This window comes from Lepidochelys olivacea (assembly GCF_965140295.1).
Source record: "Lepidochelys olivacea isolate rLepOli2 genome assembly, chromosome: 6".
In the NCBI taxonomy this organism is placed as follows: Eukaryota; Metazoa; Chordata; order Testudines; family Cheloniidae; genus Lepidochelys; species Lepidochelys olivacea.
In genome coordinates this window covers 55302540-55319028 of record NC_140416.1, presented here as the reverse complement: position 1 = coordinate 55319028, position 16489 = coordinate 55302540, and the positions used below count along the sequence as shown (strand labels likewise).

At 39.7% G+C, this 16489-nt stretch overlaps 2 protein-coding genes across 12 annotated transcripts in view; one reads left to right on the top strand and one right to left on the bottom strand.

The window, feature by feature from the left end:
• Positions 1-16489, top strand: part of PHF21A (PHD finger protein 21A) — a 251601-nt gene that overhangs the window by 217194 nt on the left and 17918 nt on the right. For 4 of the 6 annotated variants that reach the window (XM_084631690.1, XM_084631685.1, XM_084631688.1 and 1 more), the window contains 7 exons: positions 3847-4098; positions 6733-6819; positions 8239-8535; positions 10543-10641; positions 12914-12965; positions 14249-14328; positions 14776-14836. In XM_084631690.1, coding sequence (XP_084487816.1) covers positions 3847-4098; positions 6733-6819; positions 8239-8535; positions 10543-10641; positions 12914-12965; positions 14249-14328; positions 14776-14836 — 928 coding nt within the window. The remainder of the gene's footprint in view (positions 1-3846; positions 4099-6732; positions 6820-8238; positions 8536-10542; positions 10642-12913; positions 12966-14248; positions 14329-14775; positions 14837-16489) is intronic. The other 2 variants (XM_084631686.1, XM_084631689.1) reach the window with 1 other exon arrangement.
• Positions 8697-16489, bottom strand: part of LARGE2 (LARGE xylosyl- and glucuronyltransferase 2) — a 79717-nt gene continuing 71924 nt past the window's right edge. For 3 of the 6 annotated variants that reach the window (XM_084631679.1, XM_084631678.1, XM_084631680.1), the window contains 2 exons: positions 14800-14901; positions 8703-8914 (listed from right to left, as the gene is read on the bottom strand). In XM_084631679.1, the coding sequence (XP_084487805.1) occupies positions 8875-8914; positions 14800-14901 (142 nt within the window). In that variant the 3' untranslated portion in view covers positions 8703-8874. Of the gene's footprint in view, positions 8915-10552; positions 10670-14799; positions 14902-16489 lie in introns of those variants that run through there. The other 3 variants (XR_014712114.1, XM_084631676.1, XM_084631681.1) reach the window with 3 other exon arrangements.

Genomic DNA, 16489 nt, shown 5'->3' with positions numbered 1-16489 from the left:
GCATGGTTAAATGCGGAGGAGCAAGATGCTCGACTGGTGTCCAACAGGTCGTGTTGTGCAGCAGAAAGCCCTGTACCTGGCCAAATGGGAGCAGTTCACATGCTTGACCTCGAATAAAGGTATTCAGCCTGAGCAAGCCTCACTGCAGTCAATCCTAGACTATCTTCTGTATCTCCACGGCCTGTCTCTTTCGTCCATTAAGGTCCACTTGGCTGCTATTTCAGCCTTCCATCCACCACTCCAGGGCAGGTCGGTTTTCACTCAGGACATGAAGGTCAGGTTCCTCAAGGGCCTGAAGTGCCTCTACCCCACATCCGGGACCCCGTCCCTCCGTGGGACCTGAATAAAGTTTTCCCAGGTTATTGGAAGATGCTGTCATATCTGTCATGATGAATCTCAAGTAGGAGCAGAGACATTATTTTACCTCTGTATTTTGCGTTGGTGTGACCACTGCTGGATTACTGTGCCCAGTTCTAGTGTCCAGAATTCAAGAAGGATGTTGATAAATTGGAGAGGGTTTAGAGAAGTGCCAGCGAATGGTTGAAGGATTAGAAAACCTGCCTTACAGCGATAGATTCAAGGAGCTCAATCTATTTAATTTAACAAAGAAAGTTAAGGGGTGTCTTGATCACAGTCCTTAAGTGCCCTACATGGAGAACAAATATTTGATAGTGGGCTCTTCAAGACAGCAGAGAAAGTTATAACTTGATACAATGGCTAGAAGTTGAAGCTAGACAAATTCAGACTAGAAATAAGATGTACATTTTTAGCAGTGAGGGTAATTAACCACTGGAACAATTTACTAAGGGTTGTAGTGAATGTTCCATCATTGGCCATTTTTAAATCAAGATTGGATGTTTTTTCTAGAAGCTCTGCTCTAGGAATTATCTTTGGGAAGTTCTATGGTCTTTGTTGCACAGGAAGTGAGACTTTGTTGCACAGGAGGTTATAATGGTCCCTTTTGGGGTTGGATTCTATGAATAAGAACAATGGCACTTGGACAACATCAATAAGCTGAGGGGCAAGGGACACTGCCATTGGAACAGAATGAATGAACAGTGTTGCATCCTAAAAACTATTCTAATCTCAGTTACACTGATATAAATCTGGAGAACCTCTGCTCGCTACCATTCACACTCTGCCATGTTTCTACTGACTAACAAAACGTGCCTTCTCTCCTAAAAGAGAAAAGCCTCTGTACCTACTAGGAAAAGTAAAATATTTGCCTCTTTTTAAAGTTTCCTGATTTTTTAAAGTTTTGTAACTAACATATCTTCCAAGGCACTTAGCAGAATGAATTTTTTAGGTGAAAGTTCAATTGCAATTCAAGTTAGGATTAGAGGTAAATATACTGCCCTAATGGTAACGTTTTACTATAATCCAATATCGTATGATTTGTAAAAAGCAGCAAACCTGTTTTTAAAAAATCACATTGCTATGGATGTGAAATTTTATGGTCTTATTGCTGATGTTACATCAGTATTAATACATAAACTGAAATATAGAAATATTCACATAGAAATATTCCATCTTTAGCTGCCAAAAAATAATTAACATGCAGCAACGTGACAGAGGGAAATTCATTATCTGGGCTCTGCTGATTAGAGGTTTGCTTTCGTTATATACGATCTCACTAGAAGCCCTTGATAGAGTCATGTCTTGTATTACATGATTGATTACATTTTTCTTTAAAATGTATGTGGGTGAATGTAGTATTAATGAAAATGATCCTCTTACTGTTATATCTCACTGGAACACTTTGTTCAATGCCACTCCACAACAGGAAGGAGGTCGCTTGTACTGGAGAGAGTAAAGCAGAGGTCAATAAAGAAACTCATGAATCGAAGATATAAAGAAAGGTTAAGGGAGTTATTCTTATTTTTGTGATACAGAAGACAGTGTTATAAATGGGATTGATAAAATTTATAAAGGGTCAAATTCACTGCTCGTGAAAATAGTTCACATGTGTGGGGTTCAAAAACTAGAGTATATCATCCAAACAGTAGGAAATTGGAAGAATACTGGTAATTAAGGCAAAATAAATTCCCAAATAATGTAATAAATATACTGAAAAAGTTACCTTGGAAAACAATTGAAATTACACATGGATTTATTTTTTAAGGAGGGGAAAGAATGGTGAAATTAAAATAAGCTGACATAAAGCAGGCATGTTAGCACCAGAAAAAAGTGTCACCTGATACCTGGCCCAACATTTCTTCTGTTCTAGGGCATAGTAGCACTTGCATCAGAGAGATGCAGGCCATGGTTCTCATTTTGTACTGGGAACATCTGATCATTCCACCAAGAAGTCTGGAAAGATGCAGTGACATCAGTATAGTAGATCTGATGAAAAAGAAAGCAAGTTCATTCACCAGTTCCTTTAGCTGCCATTTGTCTTCATTTTTTTAAAAATGTATATTTTGATCTGGCATCATGTGGAAATAGTTGCCTTGTTCTCTTCTGTGTGATTATTTCTCCTTTCCCATCTCTCCTTAACAAACATTTCAGTAAACAGTAAAATTTAAAGGAAAATATTGCAGGGGTAGTCTCTTTAGCCCAGATTTTTAAAGGTACTTAAGCATTGCTTTGCTCAGTGTTGCAAAGCCTAACTGTTTTAGAAGCCTAAATCTCATTTTCTAATGGGATTTAGGCACTTAGGAGACAAACTCCTATTTAACGTCAATGGGTTGTAGATAATGCCTAAATTACTTTTGAAAATGAGATGTAGGTTCCTAAACCAGTTAGGTGTTACAGCTGTAAGCACAGTAATACCTATATATATTTAAAAATCTAGGCCTTAACCTATTAATCTTGAGAATTGATATTTGCAGCTGTAGTAGATTTAGGCATTTCATATTTGTGCTGGGACTAGAGGCTCCAAAATTGCTGTCTTCAGGTCAGGCCAAGAGAAATCACATTGTACAGCAATGTAGGACAAGGAAAATTCCAGTATGAACAACTGAAATTTAATTGGTTACTGCCTGTTGGACAAACTAAAAGTCAACACTTAAAACTCTAGGATATATCCAGCCTGAGGCTGAAACTAAAAACTGGCTGCCTCCTATATCAGTTTCCTTGTAACACAGAAATAGTGATGGAGGATTTTTCCACCAAGCTTATTATTTTTCTAGTTAGCCGCAGTTAGCTAGTTGGCCTCCTGCTCTTCTCAGGAAAGGGAAGACTCCAGATTGCTAAATTACTGTACATATAACTAAAAACAAAAAAATGGATATCCAAAATTGAGGTCTAGCTTTGTCCTTAAAGATGTCAATGTTGAAATGTTTCCTCCTCCTTCCTCTAATAAAATGATCATTTTGGATAACTAAATTATCTGAAAAATAGAAAACTTTCCTCTAAAGGTTTGGATCTCTGCTGATGAGAGAGATGCTGGGACTGTATCTTTACTAGATGTGCTCCATAAATTTTCACATTTAAAGGGTTGAAACTGAAACTGACACTCATGACAATATTCATGTGGCAATAATACAAAGCTAAAAAATGTAAGAGAAGTAGGTGCTATGCCTCTACTAACACCTGATTAATCTCACAATGTGTTTTCCCATTGTACATGCATACTATATTTGCATTGTTCACAATACTTTCTGTATGATTGAAAGTTTTAGTAAAGATTTATCTCAGGACTTTGTCAGATTAAGAATTTTTTCCATTTCTCCAGTTTTTGTAGGCATAGGGTAAAGTGTGTGTATATACAGAGCAGACAGAATCAATGCTTTTTTTCTCTCATTTTTACCTATAATTTCTGACTGACTGAGCTCAAGTATAAGCAACATCCTGTCCAATATGTAGTGTTCTAGACACTTAAGCTGTGTTTTCTGTTTCCCTTAGAAAACTGTGACTACAACTTCTATGATCACCACTAAGACACTACCTCTCGTCTTGAAAGCAGCAACTGCAACCATGCCTGCCTCTGTTGTGGGTCAAAGACCTACCATTGCCATGGTTACTGCAATCAACAGTCAGAAAGCGGTCCTCAGCACCGATGCACAGAATACACCAGTCAACCTCCAGACAACAAATAAAGTTACTGGTCCAGGAGCAGAGGCAGTCCAAATAATGGCAAAAAACACAGTTACTTTGGTAAGCCAGAAGAAATAGTCTGTGTGTGTGAATGTGGGACTGTGGGCACCTGTTGAGCTGTGTGTATTTACCAAGGGGGACTACTTAAAATACTACTTATAAACAGGCTGGTTTTGCCCCACAGAAGGAAAAATGAACTCTTACACATAGGAACATGCAATACCTCATTGATATTGTGAGGTTTAATTAGTTGAAATGCTTTGAGAGCCTAAGGGAAAAATATTTATTATTTATGTATGTTAATATTTTTATTGAATTAAGTCATTAGTGTAGTCACTCTGTGTAAAGCTTGCCCTAGAAGCTGGGTCTTTGGAAAGATACTGTTACTAGTATGAAGTTCTTGTTACCTCATCTGCAGAGCTCTGTTGTGAAAAAATATTGTTCTGTAGTTCTGGTTTTGGAAGCTTTGTGAACTTTATTTATTTGGTTGGTATAGATCCTCATCTTATCTAATGTGTCAAACTTCTCTTGTTTTCTTCGCTCACTGAATTTACATAGGGTTAGGATTCACCTCCCATCCTATCAGGTCTTCATTTACCATATCCTCTTACCAGGATCCAGCCATCATAAGCCCACATTTTGGAAAGTGTCTCACTTATAATTAAATCAGACTTTCAGAGAGTGCTTAGCAGCTGCTGTGTAACTGATCAGCTGCACAGAATTTTGTTTAAAAATGTAAACAATAGCAATGTGGGCATTTGGGTTTCTGCGACTAGAGACCAGGCAATTGAACAGAGCCATTACAGGGAAGTTTTACTTTGTGGCTAAAGGCTGATCCAGGGCTTCATCAACAGTCAGGCCAATTTATATCGTAAATTTTCCTTTATAAGATAATACAGCTTTGATGGATGTAAATAGCCAGTGTTTTGCTTCTGAATGAGGCAGATAGTTGTATTTGTGGTGGAGAAACCTCTTTAGGTGGAGTCTTTTTCCACCATCCCCACTGTTGTGATTATCTCCCAGAAGGATTGATAAATATCTGCTCAGGCTTAGTCCTTGCTGAATAACTTACCTGGTCCACAGAGTTGACCCTTCTTTTAATTATCACTAATGATTAAGGCTACAATTTAGTCATGGGTATTTTTAGTAAAAGTCACGGACAGGTCACGGGCAATAAACAAGAAGTCACTGCCAGTGACCTGTCCATGACTTTTACTAAAAATACTCCTAACTAAATCTTAGGTGCTGGGGGATGGACGGCGCTCCAGTGGATGCTGCCGCTCTGGGGGGAACATGCTCTGGCGGTCGCTGCAGCTCCTGGGGTGGGGGAAGTGCAGCCCTGAGTCTCACTGCCGCCACCCCCATTGCTTCTCTGGGCAGGGGATGGCCCATGGCCACACCACTGCTGCTCCGGGTTGGGGGCGGCCTAGGATCCCACCGCCGCACCTCTGGGGGAAGGGGGGTGGCGGTGGTGGCGGCTTGAGGCCCCACTGCTGTTGTTGCTCAGGGCGGGGGTGGCCTGGAGCACTGGTGCTGCTGCTGTGGGGTGGCCCAGGGCACTGCTGCTGCTCCCAGACTGCTGCTCCAGGGCAGCGCCTGGGACCAGCTGCCTGGAACCACAGTAGCAGCTGCCAGGGTGGCCTGCCCCAGGGCCACCGGAGCATCAGCCAATGCGGGTGGCCCCGGGGCCATCCCAGCTGCTCAGGTGGCCCTGGGGTCAGCCGCCCCACCCACTGCCGAAGTCACAGATGTCCCAGAAAGTAACAGAATCTGTGACTTCCGTGACCTCCATGAAAGACTCGTAGGTTTACTAATTGTATGTGTTTCTATAGTGTTTCTATCAAGGATCTCAAAACATTTTCCCATATAATTAAGACTTACAGCATGCTGGTGAAGTATTAGTATTGCTATTTTACATCGTTGAACAGAGCTACAGAGAAGAAAGAGCCAACATTTTCAAGTGTAAACTAAATTTGCGTGTCTCAATTTTGGGTGCTCCACTGAAGATAACTAGGATCAACTTTTCAGAGTGTTGGGCCACAGTAGCTTCCACTGATTTCAGTTAGAGTTGGAAGTGCTTAGCTTAGCCCCTCTAAAAATCACAGCTGAGGTGCCTCAAGCTGTATATTCAAAATTAAAAGCCACTTTTGAAAATTCAGGCCAAAGTTATTAATTCAGGGTCAAGTACTGTGTCATTTACAATGCTAGAAATAGAAGATGGGTTCTGGCTCCCAGACCTTGTTCTAACTACTAGAGACATTGCATATCATTCCACATGAGAAGACAGAAGTGCTTTTACCATGTGAAGGTCTATCTGGTGGGGTAGCCAAATCTGGTTTTACTTTCTATCTTTTGTGAAGGCAGTTTTGACTTGTAAAACAATTGTGAAAGTTCATTACCTTCAAATGAAATGTTTTAGAGGCAGAGCCTAGTATTACATACTTTTAGATGAAACAAAGGGATGGTTAGCTTCAATTTGCAATACAGGATGTTCAGGAACCAAAGTGTAAGGCCAGCTCTTTCTTTAATGTAATTCTAAAACAGAAACTGTTGCTGTGGGAATTTATTTACAGTGGGGGAAACCAGCCTAAACTGAGGAGCATCAGGACTGAAAATACTATCAGTGTGCTTGGTTTTGATGAATTCCTTCAAAGCTATTTTCCTCTTGTTGAACTCTCTCTAATGTTTGTATAGCAGGTTCAGGCTACACCTCAGCCCATCAAAGTGCCACAGTTCATCCCTCCTCCCAGACTCACTCCTCGTCCAAATTTTCTTCCACAGGTGAGTGTACCAAGAACAAGAAAGATAGGAGGGAAGTTGGCCATAAGTAAATAAGGGATGTTTTCTTTTCATTTCTTACCTTCAAGATGTGTGAAATGAAACTACTGAAAGTGTAGGAGCAGAATCAGACTGTCACCGAAGGCTGCAAAATCTCTGCAATCATCATTGCTCAGTATTCAAGAGCAGGAGAAGAGAAATAGCTGAAGTCTTTTCTGCAGCTTCCATTCTTTATACCATTTGCAGCTGAGCAATACAGCTTTACATTGTTTTACTTTGCACTGTTTTTAGAAAAGACGCTGGTTGCTTCTTTGCATTTTTTGATGAAGCTTCTTAGAGAAGGAGCAAGGGGGTATAACTGGGAGTACTGGGATGAAATTAAGAAAGGAAAAATTTAGGCTGATGATCAGAACAAGACATTGGGACAGTAAAATCTGTTAATCTGTGACATAGTTTCCAGGCATAAATGAAGGCTACACCCTGTAATTTGAGACATTAAAGGTAAAATGGATAAGATACCAGAAAATATATGATGGGAAACAATCTTTTATCGGTAGGGAGATAGATTAGATGACCTAATGGATTTTGTTTCTACTTGTGTTTTCTGTAACTATGAGATATTTGTATAATGGGGAATATGCCAGGTATGTATAGCTAAAGATAATGATGGTACAGGCCCAGAAAATATGTTGGATCCCCCTGAATTTTGTAGAGATGTTTCCTGGCTTCATACCTATGGATATCTTCTCAAATATTATGCTTTATCATAGCATCAGAGAAAGAAAAGAGCAAGTGGCAATATGGCTGTATTTACCAGTAGAGGCTTTGATATTTTCAATGAGGGGACAGTTTGTTCATAGTTTAGCAGAACCAATTTCCTGGTGTAAAAGGTTGCACAATGTATCTGCATAATGCATGAAGTCAACATAGGCCATGGTGACTTATTGGACATCTCTGAAGACTTTCTTTTAGCTCTTGGGTCAGCTGTTTAGATATTGATCTCTTGGCCAATGTAAAAAGTGCTACAATATTGAAAGCTGTGTAAAGCTTTTGAAACATACTTTCAAAATCGATTGCCTAAGTTGCTCCTGCAAATACTGCATGGGCATCTGTTGTCCTCACAAAACCAAAAAGTAGATTTGTACATACAAAACAGTTAAACATGCAAATAAGTATTTGGGCATGCAAATGTGTGCAGTGTGTGCAAGTGTTATGGATGGGTTTTATGCAAGCAGATTGAAAATGTGGTTCTTTATTGTCATTGCACATTTATGACACTATTATAAAAATGTGTTCTGTAAGAAATGATAGATAGTTCTGCAGAATTTAGACAAGCTGAATCAAAAGATTTAAAACAGAGAAATATATTCAATAAATTCATTTTAAATATATTTCTATGTGTCTGGGTTTTTTTCCTTGTAGGTTCGACCCAAACCAGTTGCCCAGAATAACATTCCTATTGCCCCAGCACCACCTCCGATGCTTGCAGCTCCTCAGCTTATTCAAAGGCCTGTGATGCTGACAACAAAGTTCACACCCAGCTCTTTACCCACCTCACAGAACTCCATACACCCAGTTCGTGTTGTTAATGGGCAGACAGCAACCATAGCCAAAACTTTCCCTATGGCACAGCTCACCAGCATTGTGATAGCAGCCCCAGGTACCAGGCTCGCTGGACCTCAGACTCTACAGATCAGCAAACCAAACCTTGAAAAACAGGTACAGTTGGGCAATGCGTCGACTAAATGCTTCAGTTCTACTTTTGTGGGTTAATGCTGCCAAGATGGAGAGGAATAACAACCATGGGGGGAATTTTCAATGGAGAATGAAATATCAGAGTCCCACTAATAGTGACCTAATATTAATAATATAATGACTTTGGAGACTGTATTAAAAGAGACAACTCCAGTTCATAGGACGGAAAGTTTGGTGTTCTTTCAAAGGTCCGTCGGAATCATTACTGTTCTTTAGTAATTTGGTGCTCCCCCTACTGGATCAGCAGCAAATGTTCATCTGAGGTGTGCTGATATCTCTGATGATGCTGACACACAGACAATATTAGGTCACAGTAAACCAAAAGCCATGTTCATGTCCGGTCCTTTAGAAACACAGGAACAAAATATTTGTTTATTTCTAAACTTCTTTAAATTATAAACAATGGAGAGTAGAGGAATAATAACTATTCAAAATATTTAACAAGGCCTGTTTAGTAAGAGAATCCGGCCGCATTTGCTTTGATGCTGGAGCCTGTTGATTTGTGTTCTCCTCTGAATCCCCCTTTAAATTGCAGGGAAACAGAATGGCCATTTAGCTTCTTGAGATTGTTTAAGACTCCCATGAGTGACCTGAGCTTGAATGGATGGAAGAAATGCCTCAAAAATAGAGTTTCTAGATATTTAGTTATTAAATCTCACTTCAGGAAAGAGCAAATGGGGAAGAAGTCCTAAAAAATAATACGCAACTTCAAATAAAATGATATAATTGGATAATAACTGTAGACTTTTCCAATTCAGTTCATGTGAAATCTTTGGTTTCACTACAGACACTTCCTTGTTGATTAATGTACCTTGGAGTTGTCCACTATGGACAATTTTGTGCATAAAAGATGCACTATCACTTCACTAAATTCACAGGGGTAGGTTGTTGCATATCTTTTAAGGCAGATTTACAAACTGTGCTCTGCAACAGTGCATGCCTGTTACCTATGAGCTAGATGAATCCCTGTGCTGCATGTCCACAATGTTGCATCTTTGATGCTGATATTTCTTTGATGTCAACACCATTTGTTTATTATTTAAGAACTGCTGACAGTCAGGAAAACTTTGAAAAACATTCTGAGACAAGTAACGATGATTTAATTATCTGTGTACAGTCTTTTGGTATGATTTTCTTAATCTTTATGATTAAGGATATTTACACAAAACAAAATTTGTCTCTCTTCAGCATTCATAGATTCATAGATATTAAGGTCAGAAGGGACCATTATGATCATCTAGTCTGACCTGCACAATGCAGGCCACAGAATCTCACCCACCCGCTCCTGCGATGAACTTCTCACCTGTGTCTGAGCTATTGAAGTCCTCAAATCATGGTTTAAAGACTTCATTCATCTCCTCACTCTTGAGTTTGTGACATCACAGCCATGCCACAAACTGAGGGTCACCATGCTGGTAATTGTGATGTTGAGAGCCAAGGATTCTGACTTCAGGGAGGAAATAAGCCACAGGAATATCTGAGCTCTTAGGAGTCACAGTGCCAGTTTTCAGGCAAATGTTACTCATAATGACAAATTAAGGGAAAGAAATGGAGAATGTATATACCATTCAGAATGGGTTCTGAACAGGGGCTTTTCATAGAATGATTTTCCATAAGGCTTCAGCTGGTCTGTAATCAATCCACTTCTCATGCAACTTTATAAATATTTCTACCAAAAATGTTAACTGCAGCATGACCTTTATCACTTGTGTGGTTGCTTGATTGGGTTGCCTGAGTTGCTGTGATGCTGCACGTTCTTGGGTTTGGGCCTGTTCTGTTTCTTTGCCAAAGCAGGACACATTATTTAAACTTCCCTCACATTCCTGGAGCAAATCTCTTTTTGGGGCACTGCCAGTTTGTTCTACAACTGTTTTTCCGTTGTTCTACTAAACTGAAATTACTCATTTCACTTAGTTTTTCTCTAACTAAAAAATGCTCTCTTAGTATTGAGTTGTACTTGTTTCTTTTCAGACTATTAAACCCCATGTGGAAGCAGAGGAGAAGCAAACAGAGAGTCGTACCATTACTCCACCAGCTGCACCCAAGCCAAAACGAGAAGAAAATCCACAGGTATCAGAGCAAATTCGGTGTTCTCTCCCTAGGAGAAAAAGGAAGCATTCTATCTTTCAAAAAACGCCATAAACCAGGATGGAATATAGCATATCTATTTGTTTCCTCATTTCCCCCTCACCCTACACAGACACACTCTTTCTCACACACAATCTTTTTTTTTCCCTGTTCCCTTTTGAAGACTCATTTGCTTTCCTTTCAGTGTTCTTGCTGGAGAGGACTGAGAAATAAGGATGGGGAATAATAAATCTAAATGTAAATAGCGCATCAAATTGTTCAGAACTGGCAGAATTGTGGACTCTTGAGCTTTTTACTCCTAAATGTTCAGAATACCCTTCAAACAGGTCACCCAGCATACAGTACATCTTTTGATTTCCATACCTTTGAGATCTCAGACTTGTAGAATCATTCCCTAGACTAGAGAGTTATCTTTATCTTGCTTGAAAAGCTTTTACCGTCTTGACAACTTTATTCTAGTAAACAGGAAAGAAAAGAACGTTTTTGCCATAGAGCCTCTGCTGTTGGTACTTCTTTTGATCGTAAGACAGACAGGTTATAAACCTATCCCAACTTAAGTCCAGATGGTCTGATCCCTTTTTCTGAATGGGCATTTCTTAGTTCCTGTCTACACTACAAAACATCGGGCCTGGTTACAATTAAAATGTGTTGTGTAGTGAGTATCTAATCATGTTGCAACCACGTTCCCTAACTCATCTGTATTTTGTAGTGTAGCTAGGTTCATAGTGGCCATCGGTTTCATCTTTGAGTATTGCCAGTACAGATTTCTATTCTTGGGTGCAACTGCACCATAATACGGACCCTCTAAAAAGCTGTGATTGTTAGAGAACTGCATGTTTAGAACTGAAGTGATAATAGGAGCCATGGCTCTGAATGTTGTCGATTCCTTTCAACTGCAATAGCAGTGTGATTGTTAATCTGTGTCCTTCCCATTCTTTGCTCCATCATTTGTTGTTTTTGCCCTCTTAGCCAAATTCTTTCTAAACAATCTTTCTGGTTAATCTTGAAAAGCGATTTACGAGTGAATCTATTACTAGTTGAAATATGTAGCATTGTATCATGGGGCATTATTACTGGACCTATTATTTCCTGTTCTATCAGTGCCATGTTAAGTCCATTGCTATAACAAAGACATGGCCAAAACTTCAAAACAAAAAGATAAAACGGGTTCAAATGGTGCTCATCTTGCTGTGGAAAGATGTTGTCAATCCTAACTCCTGGTGTCTGAGGTTCCTTGGGGTGAGTCACTTGTCATGGTGGTGGTCAATTTCTGTATTATTTTGCACCCCTTCCTCTCTCCTGTGCTCATAAGACTGAATTCTTTCTCCAGTCTTTCCTCATAGAAAAGGCACTAAAGGCCTCTCAAACAGCACCTTTCAGGTGCTGCTTCTGAATTGGTACTCAGTCCTTCTTTTCTCCCATGGGACAAGCTGAAGTCCAGATCCACCAGACCACACACTTTGAGAGGGCCTGGAAACTAAGTAAGAGCAAGGACAGAGGTCCGTTGCTATCCTTTTCACTATCGTTCACCTAGTTTCAACTCAAGCTCCTGGACAGGGCTCAGATCCAAAAGCAGGTTGGTACAAAAAGAGGCCCTATGAGATGCTCAAGGAGAAGCTCTACCTTTCTCAGTGAGGGCTGACCCTATAGATCTAAGTACAGCTGAGGATCCAAGGAATAGCCCCAGATTTATTGGGTTATCTTTGCCACCTTATTGTACCAACTGTTTGAATTGATTCTGACTGCCAAAATTGGCAGAGTTGTTGAAACCTTCTTTTGGTGGTGTTAGAGTAGTAGTTCTTGAACTGTGGTCCTCAGAGTACCAGTGGTTTCCAGAGCCCCTACCTGGTGGCTCACAATGTTAAATACTTTGGGAATCAAACAGTGAGGATTTTGTTGCTCTGTAACCAGCAATGTTTAGTTGGCAATTGAATTGTGCTGGTATCTACTAAGGGCCAGTGATGGTTTGGGAGTTGAGACCTTGAGTCTGTTCAGTCTGCCAGTGACTTCTTGTATGACATTGTGGAAGTTGCTTCTCCCTGTCTCTGACTTTTTCTCCACATCTGTAAAATAGGTCTAGTGTCTCTCCTTTGGAAAGCAATTTGAGATCTACAGATGAAAAGTGCTATATAAGAACAAAGAATTAGTAATATTTTCCTTACTTGGTTGGCTACCAACTGACTTTGGGCTAAATGAAATTGCTCCTGATAATGACTGTAACTAGAATGAACTCTGTTCTCTCTCTCTGACACAGAAACTTGCCTTCATGGTATCTTTGGGACTGGTTACACATGACCATCTGGAAGGTAAGAAAAGTAACTGAGAATGGTTCCTGAGCTCTCCTGTTTCTCAGCAATTCTAGATTGGAAGTAAAAGTCCCAAATGTTCTTGTGTGAAGTGCACTCTTTTTTTTCCCTTGCACCAAGGAAAAGATCACACTTGGGCTATGCTCATATAGCACTGGGTGCAACTTATCCCTGCCCCCTCAGCTCCTTTTCCCTTGTTACATGGAAACAAAGCAATTGCTTAGTTATCTGAGATCAATGGTTGGGGAGGCAGTGCATGCTCTGCTGTCTGAGAGGAAACTATGAAAAAACTAATTGACTGTTGTGTCGCCCTTATGTGTGAAGAAGTTACCTAATAGGTCAGTGTACCTTAACCCCTTCTCTGGATTTCTCAATTCTGTAAATTGGTGAACATGCTGGGTTACTGGATTTCAGTAGTTCTGATAATTTCTTTAGTCCTCACCTACAATAAATCAAGCCTAAATCTGCAGAAATTCAAGGACTTGCACATCACTGTACTAAATTTAGGCTCAGCAGAAATCAATTTTTATTTTTATAATTTCAACAAATAATATAAATGCTTATTTTAAAGCATTTTTTTCTATTTTTATTTATTTATATTTTCATAGTTGCACAAAGGTGCTAAGCAATTTTTTTCTATTTTTATCTATTTGAATTTTCACAGTTGTGGAAAATTGTGGGTCAGACCGCTAGTATTTAATGACAGTAGAAGTTGAGATTCAAAAATTTAAAGCTTTATAACCATTAAAACACAAATTCTCAACATCACATCAAAGTATACAAAGTAAATATCCTTTAGTCAAACTCTCAGTTTTCAAGCAGCATTTTTCTTACTTTGGCTATCTATAAATTTTGATTATCAATGGAAATTTCCTTTTTGTCAATTTGTGTGTGTGTATAGATGTTTTTGACATTTACTGATTAAAAATCGAATCCTTCAAAGCCTAACTATATTTGCCTTAAATAGCAATGAGGTTTCCTCCCATGCTACTGTATTTAGGTTCCCAATTATGTTGAACTTCACTATAAAATATTTGTGTTCAGATGCTCTCATTTGGGAGGGGCAGCCAACCATTTCATAAACCAAACTGGCAGTGTATTTATTTTTATCATTATGTATTCGTTTTCAAACCCAGGAGTGTAGTAGAGATGGCTGTCTTCAGCTTTGTTGGCTTCCCATGGAAAGCCTCACAGTTAGAACTTGCTTGCAGACTATATAACTCAGACATTGTTATATGCTTTCTGAATCCATGGTTTCTAACCTGAACCTTTCTTTTCACAAGAAATCCAAAGTAAGAGACAAGAGAGGAAAAGAAGAACAACAGCAAATCCAGTGTACAGTGGAGCCGTTTTTGAGCCTGAGGTATCAGTCTCTTACTGGGGGGGAAGCTGGCAATTTCATTCCGTACTGCTGCCATGTTGCTACCTACTAAGATCTCCGAAGCCCAGCTAAACAGGCTGTCATTATAGTTTGAGAGACCAATGTAGTGATGTGGCCCTCAGGGTTTTATATAGTAAATACAGTTATTTCTGCTTAATACTTCTCTCCCCCTCCACACCACCCGCATTATAAACCTGGCATTAAATGGCAGTGAGTGTTGGTCCTGCCATTAGGAGGTCAGCTTGTGCACTGGCCTGCAGTAGTCCAGATGTCAGAAGCAGAAAGGAAGGCTAACATTTCCAAAGATACGTTCCCAAGAACAGGACAGACATTAAGCCCAGTTTGTACTGTACTGCTCTGCCTGAGCTCTTACAGATTTAATTATTACAAAAAATTAGCCAGCTAAAGTTGTTTTCCTCCTCTTTAAAGCGTAAGAAGAGTGCAGTCACATACCTGAACAGCACAATGCATCCTGGGACACGTAAAAGAGGTGAGTTATTCTCAACAATGCCATCTTGCTGTATGATTATTTCTCTGTCTGCCATCAGCAGTCCCCTTGAGGATGGAAAGAAAGTGAAAGTGAAGGATTTTGTGATACTGAATTTGCACAATAAATTCCAATGGTAAACAAGAACCAACATTTCTGGGGTTAGCGTAGCTGGCTTTTTGGAGCAGTTCAAGGCAGCATTTCAGTCTCACTCTACAGAAGTGAGACAGTATACAGAACAGAGTGTAAGGTAAGGTGTTGGAACACCATTTAATGGAAGAGAGTTGCTGCCAAGGTGCTCTTAATACTGCCTAAACTGCAGTGTTACTGCCAGGAAAGCAGAACATTATGGGGAAAGTGTATTTAATCTTACAGGAAGGGAAATTCAGAGTGTGAAGAGCTCATTCCCCACAGTGTGTTGCTTTTCTAAGGGAAGGATCCCCAAAGCATTTTCACTTTCACGGGGAAAGCTACCCACTTACCTTAGGCACTCTTCAGAAACAACTACCGTCTTGGAACCTTAAAATGCCACCTGTCCTGCGAAAAAGGAGGGTCTTTCTTATAGCTACTAAATGTTATTTAGTGGAATTCACCTACAGAGCAGCAGTTCTTGTGCAGAGCAGATCACATTTTAAAACTCTTACTTTTAAGGATAAAATTTATCTCTTGGAACATTACAATGGAGCTTAACTGTTTTGTTCTCTTTCTGTGTGTGGTGCTGAATATCAGAGCTGAGATCTGCCAACCAGATCTGAAAAGAAAATCTTTCCCTAACTTCTGATGCTCGCCTTTAATGGCTCTTAATAGTTTCCAACACGGCTTCTCTGCTCTTTGGTTTGCTGTCCAAAAACAAATGACCAAGCAATCTAACATCATGACCACCCAAGAAAAGAGCAAGAATGCTGTATAGTTTGTGATTAAAGTCAGAGGTCTGTGTATTTTATATGTGGGGTGATGAACCTGAGACTGTGTATGAAGCAGTGTAGTGTGTGTGTGTGTGTGTGTGTGTGTGTGTGTGTAACAGACTAGATGGCTCAGGATATTAGTTATGGAATACGTAACATTTCACCTGCAAGTTATTGATCTGAATCTGTCCGAGGATAGTAGTGACTGAAAATCTTTAATTCTTTGGTGGCTGTTTGGTGGACTAGATGAGCTGATGATCCCAGTCCAGTGTATATTGAACAGGTGCCTACATGACACAAACCATGATAATAAGTAGCAGTGATCATTTCCAAAGTTGGTATTCTTGGCCAAGAGGTCAGGTATTCGAATGACCCTTGCTCTCCTTGAGGCAGCCTCTTCAGTGCAGGATGGAAGTACATAGGTGGGGCAGTATAGATAAATTTGCACTTCTGCTGGCATGCTGTCTCTGAATAAATAAAGGACATGAGTTTCCAGTGCCACCTTCCATTACTTTAAATATGTTTTCAAAAAAGAAAGACAAGAAAACGAGTGAGTGTGTGTGTGTGTGTGAAATAATATATGTGCACTGTACATAAGACTATGTTCCTTCATACAGTAATGTTTTCAATGACCTTTAAATCCATTATATAACATTGTGTGAAGAATTACTTATAGATTTTTAAATGCAAAAGATTACATATATGTATACATGGTATTTTCTTAGACTGTTTTTGCACAATGCTGTCTTCC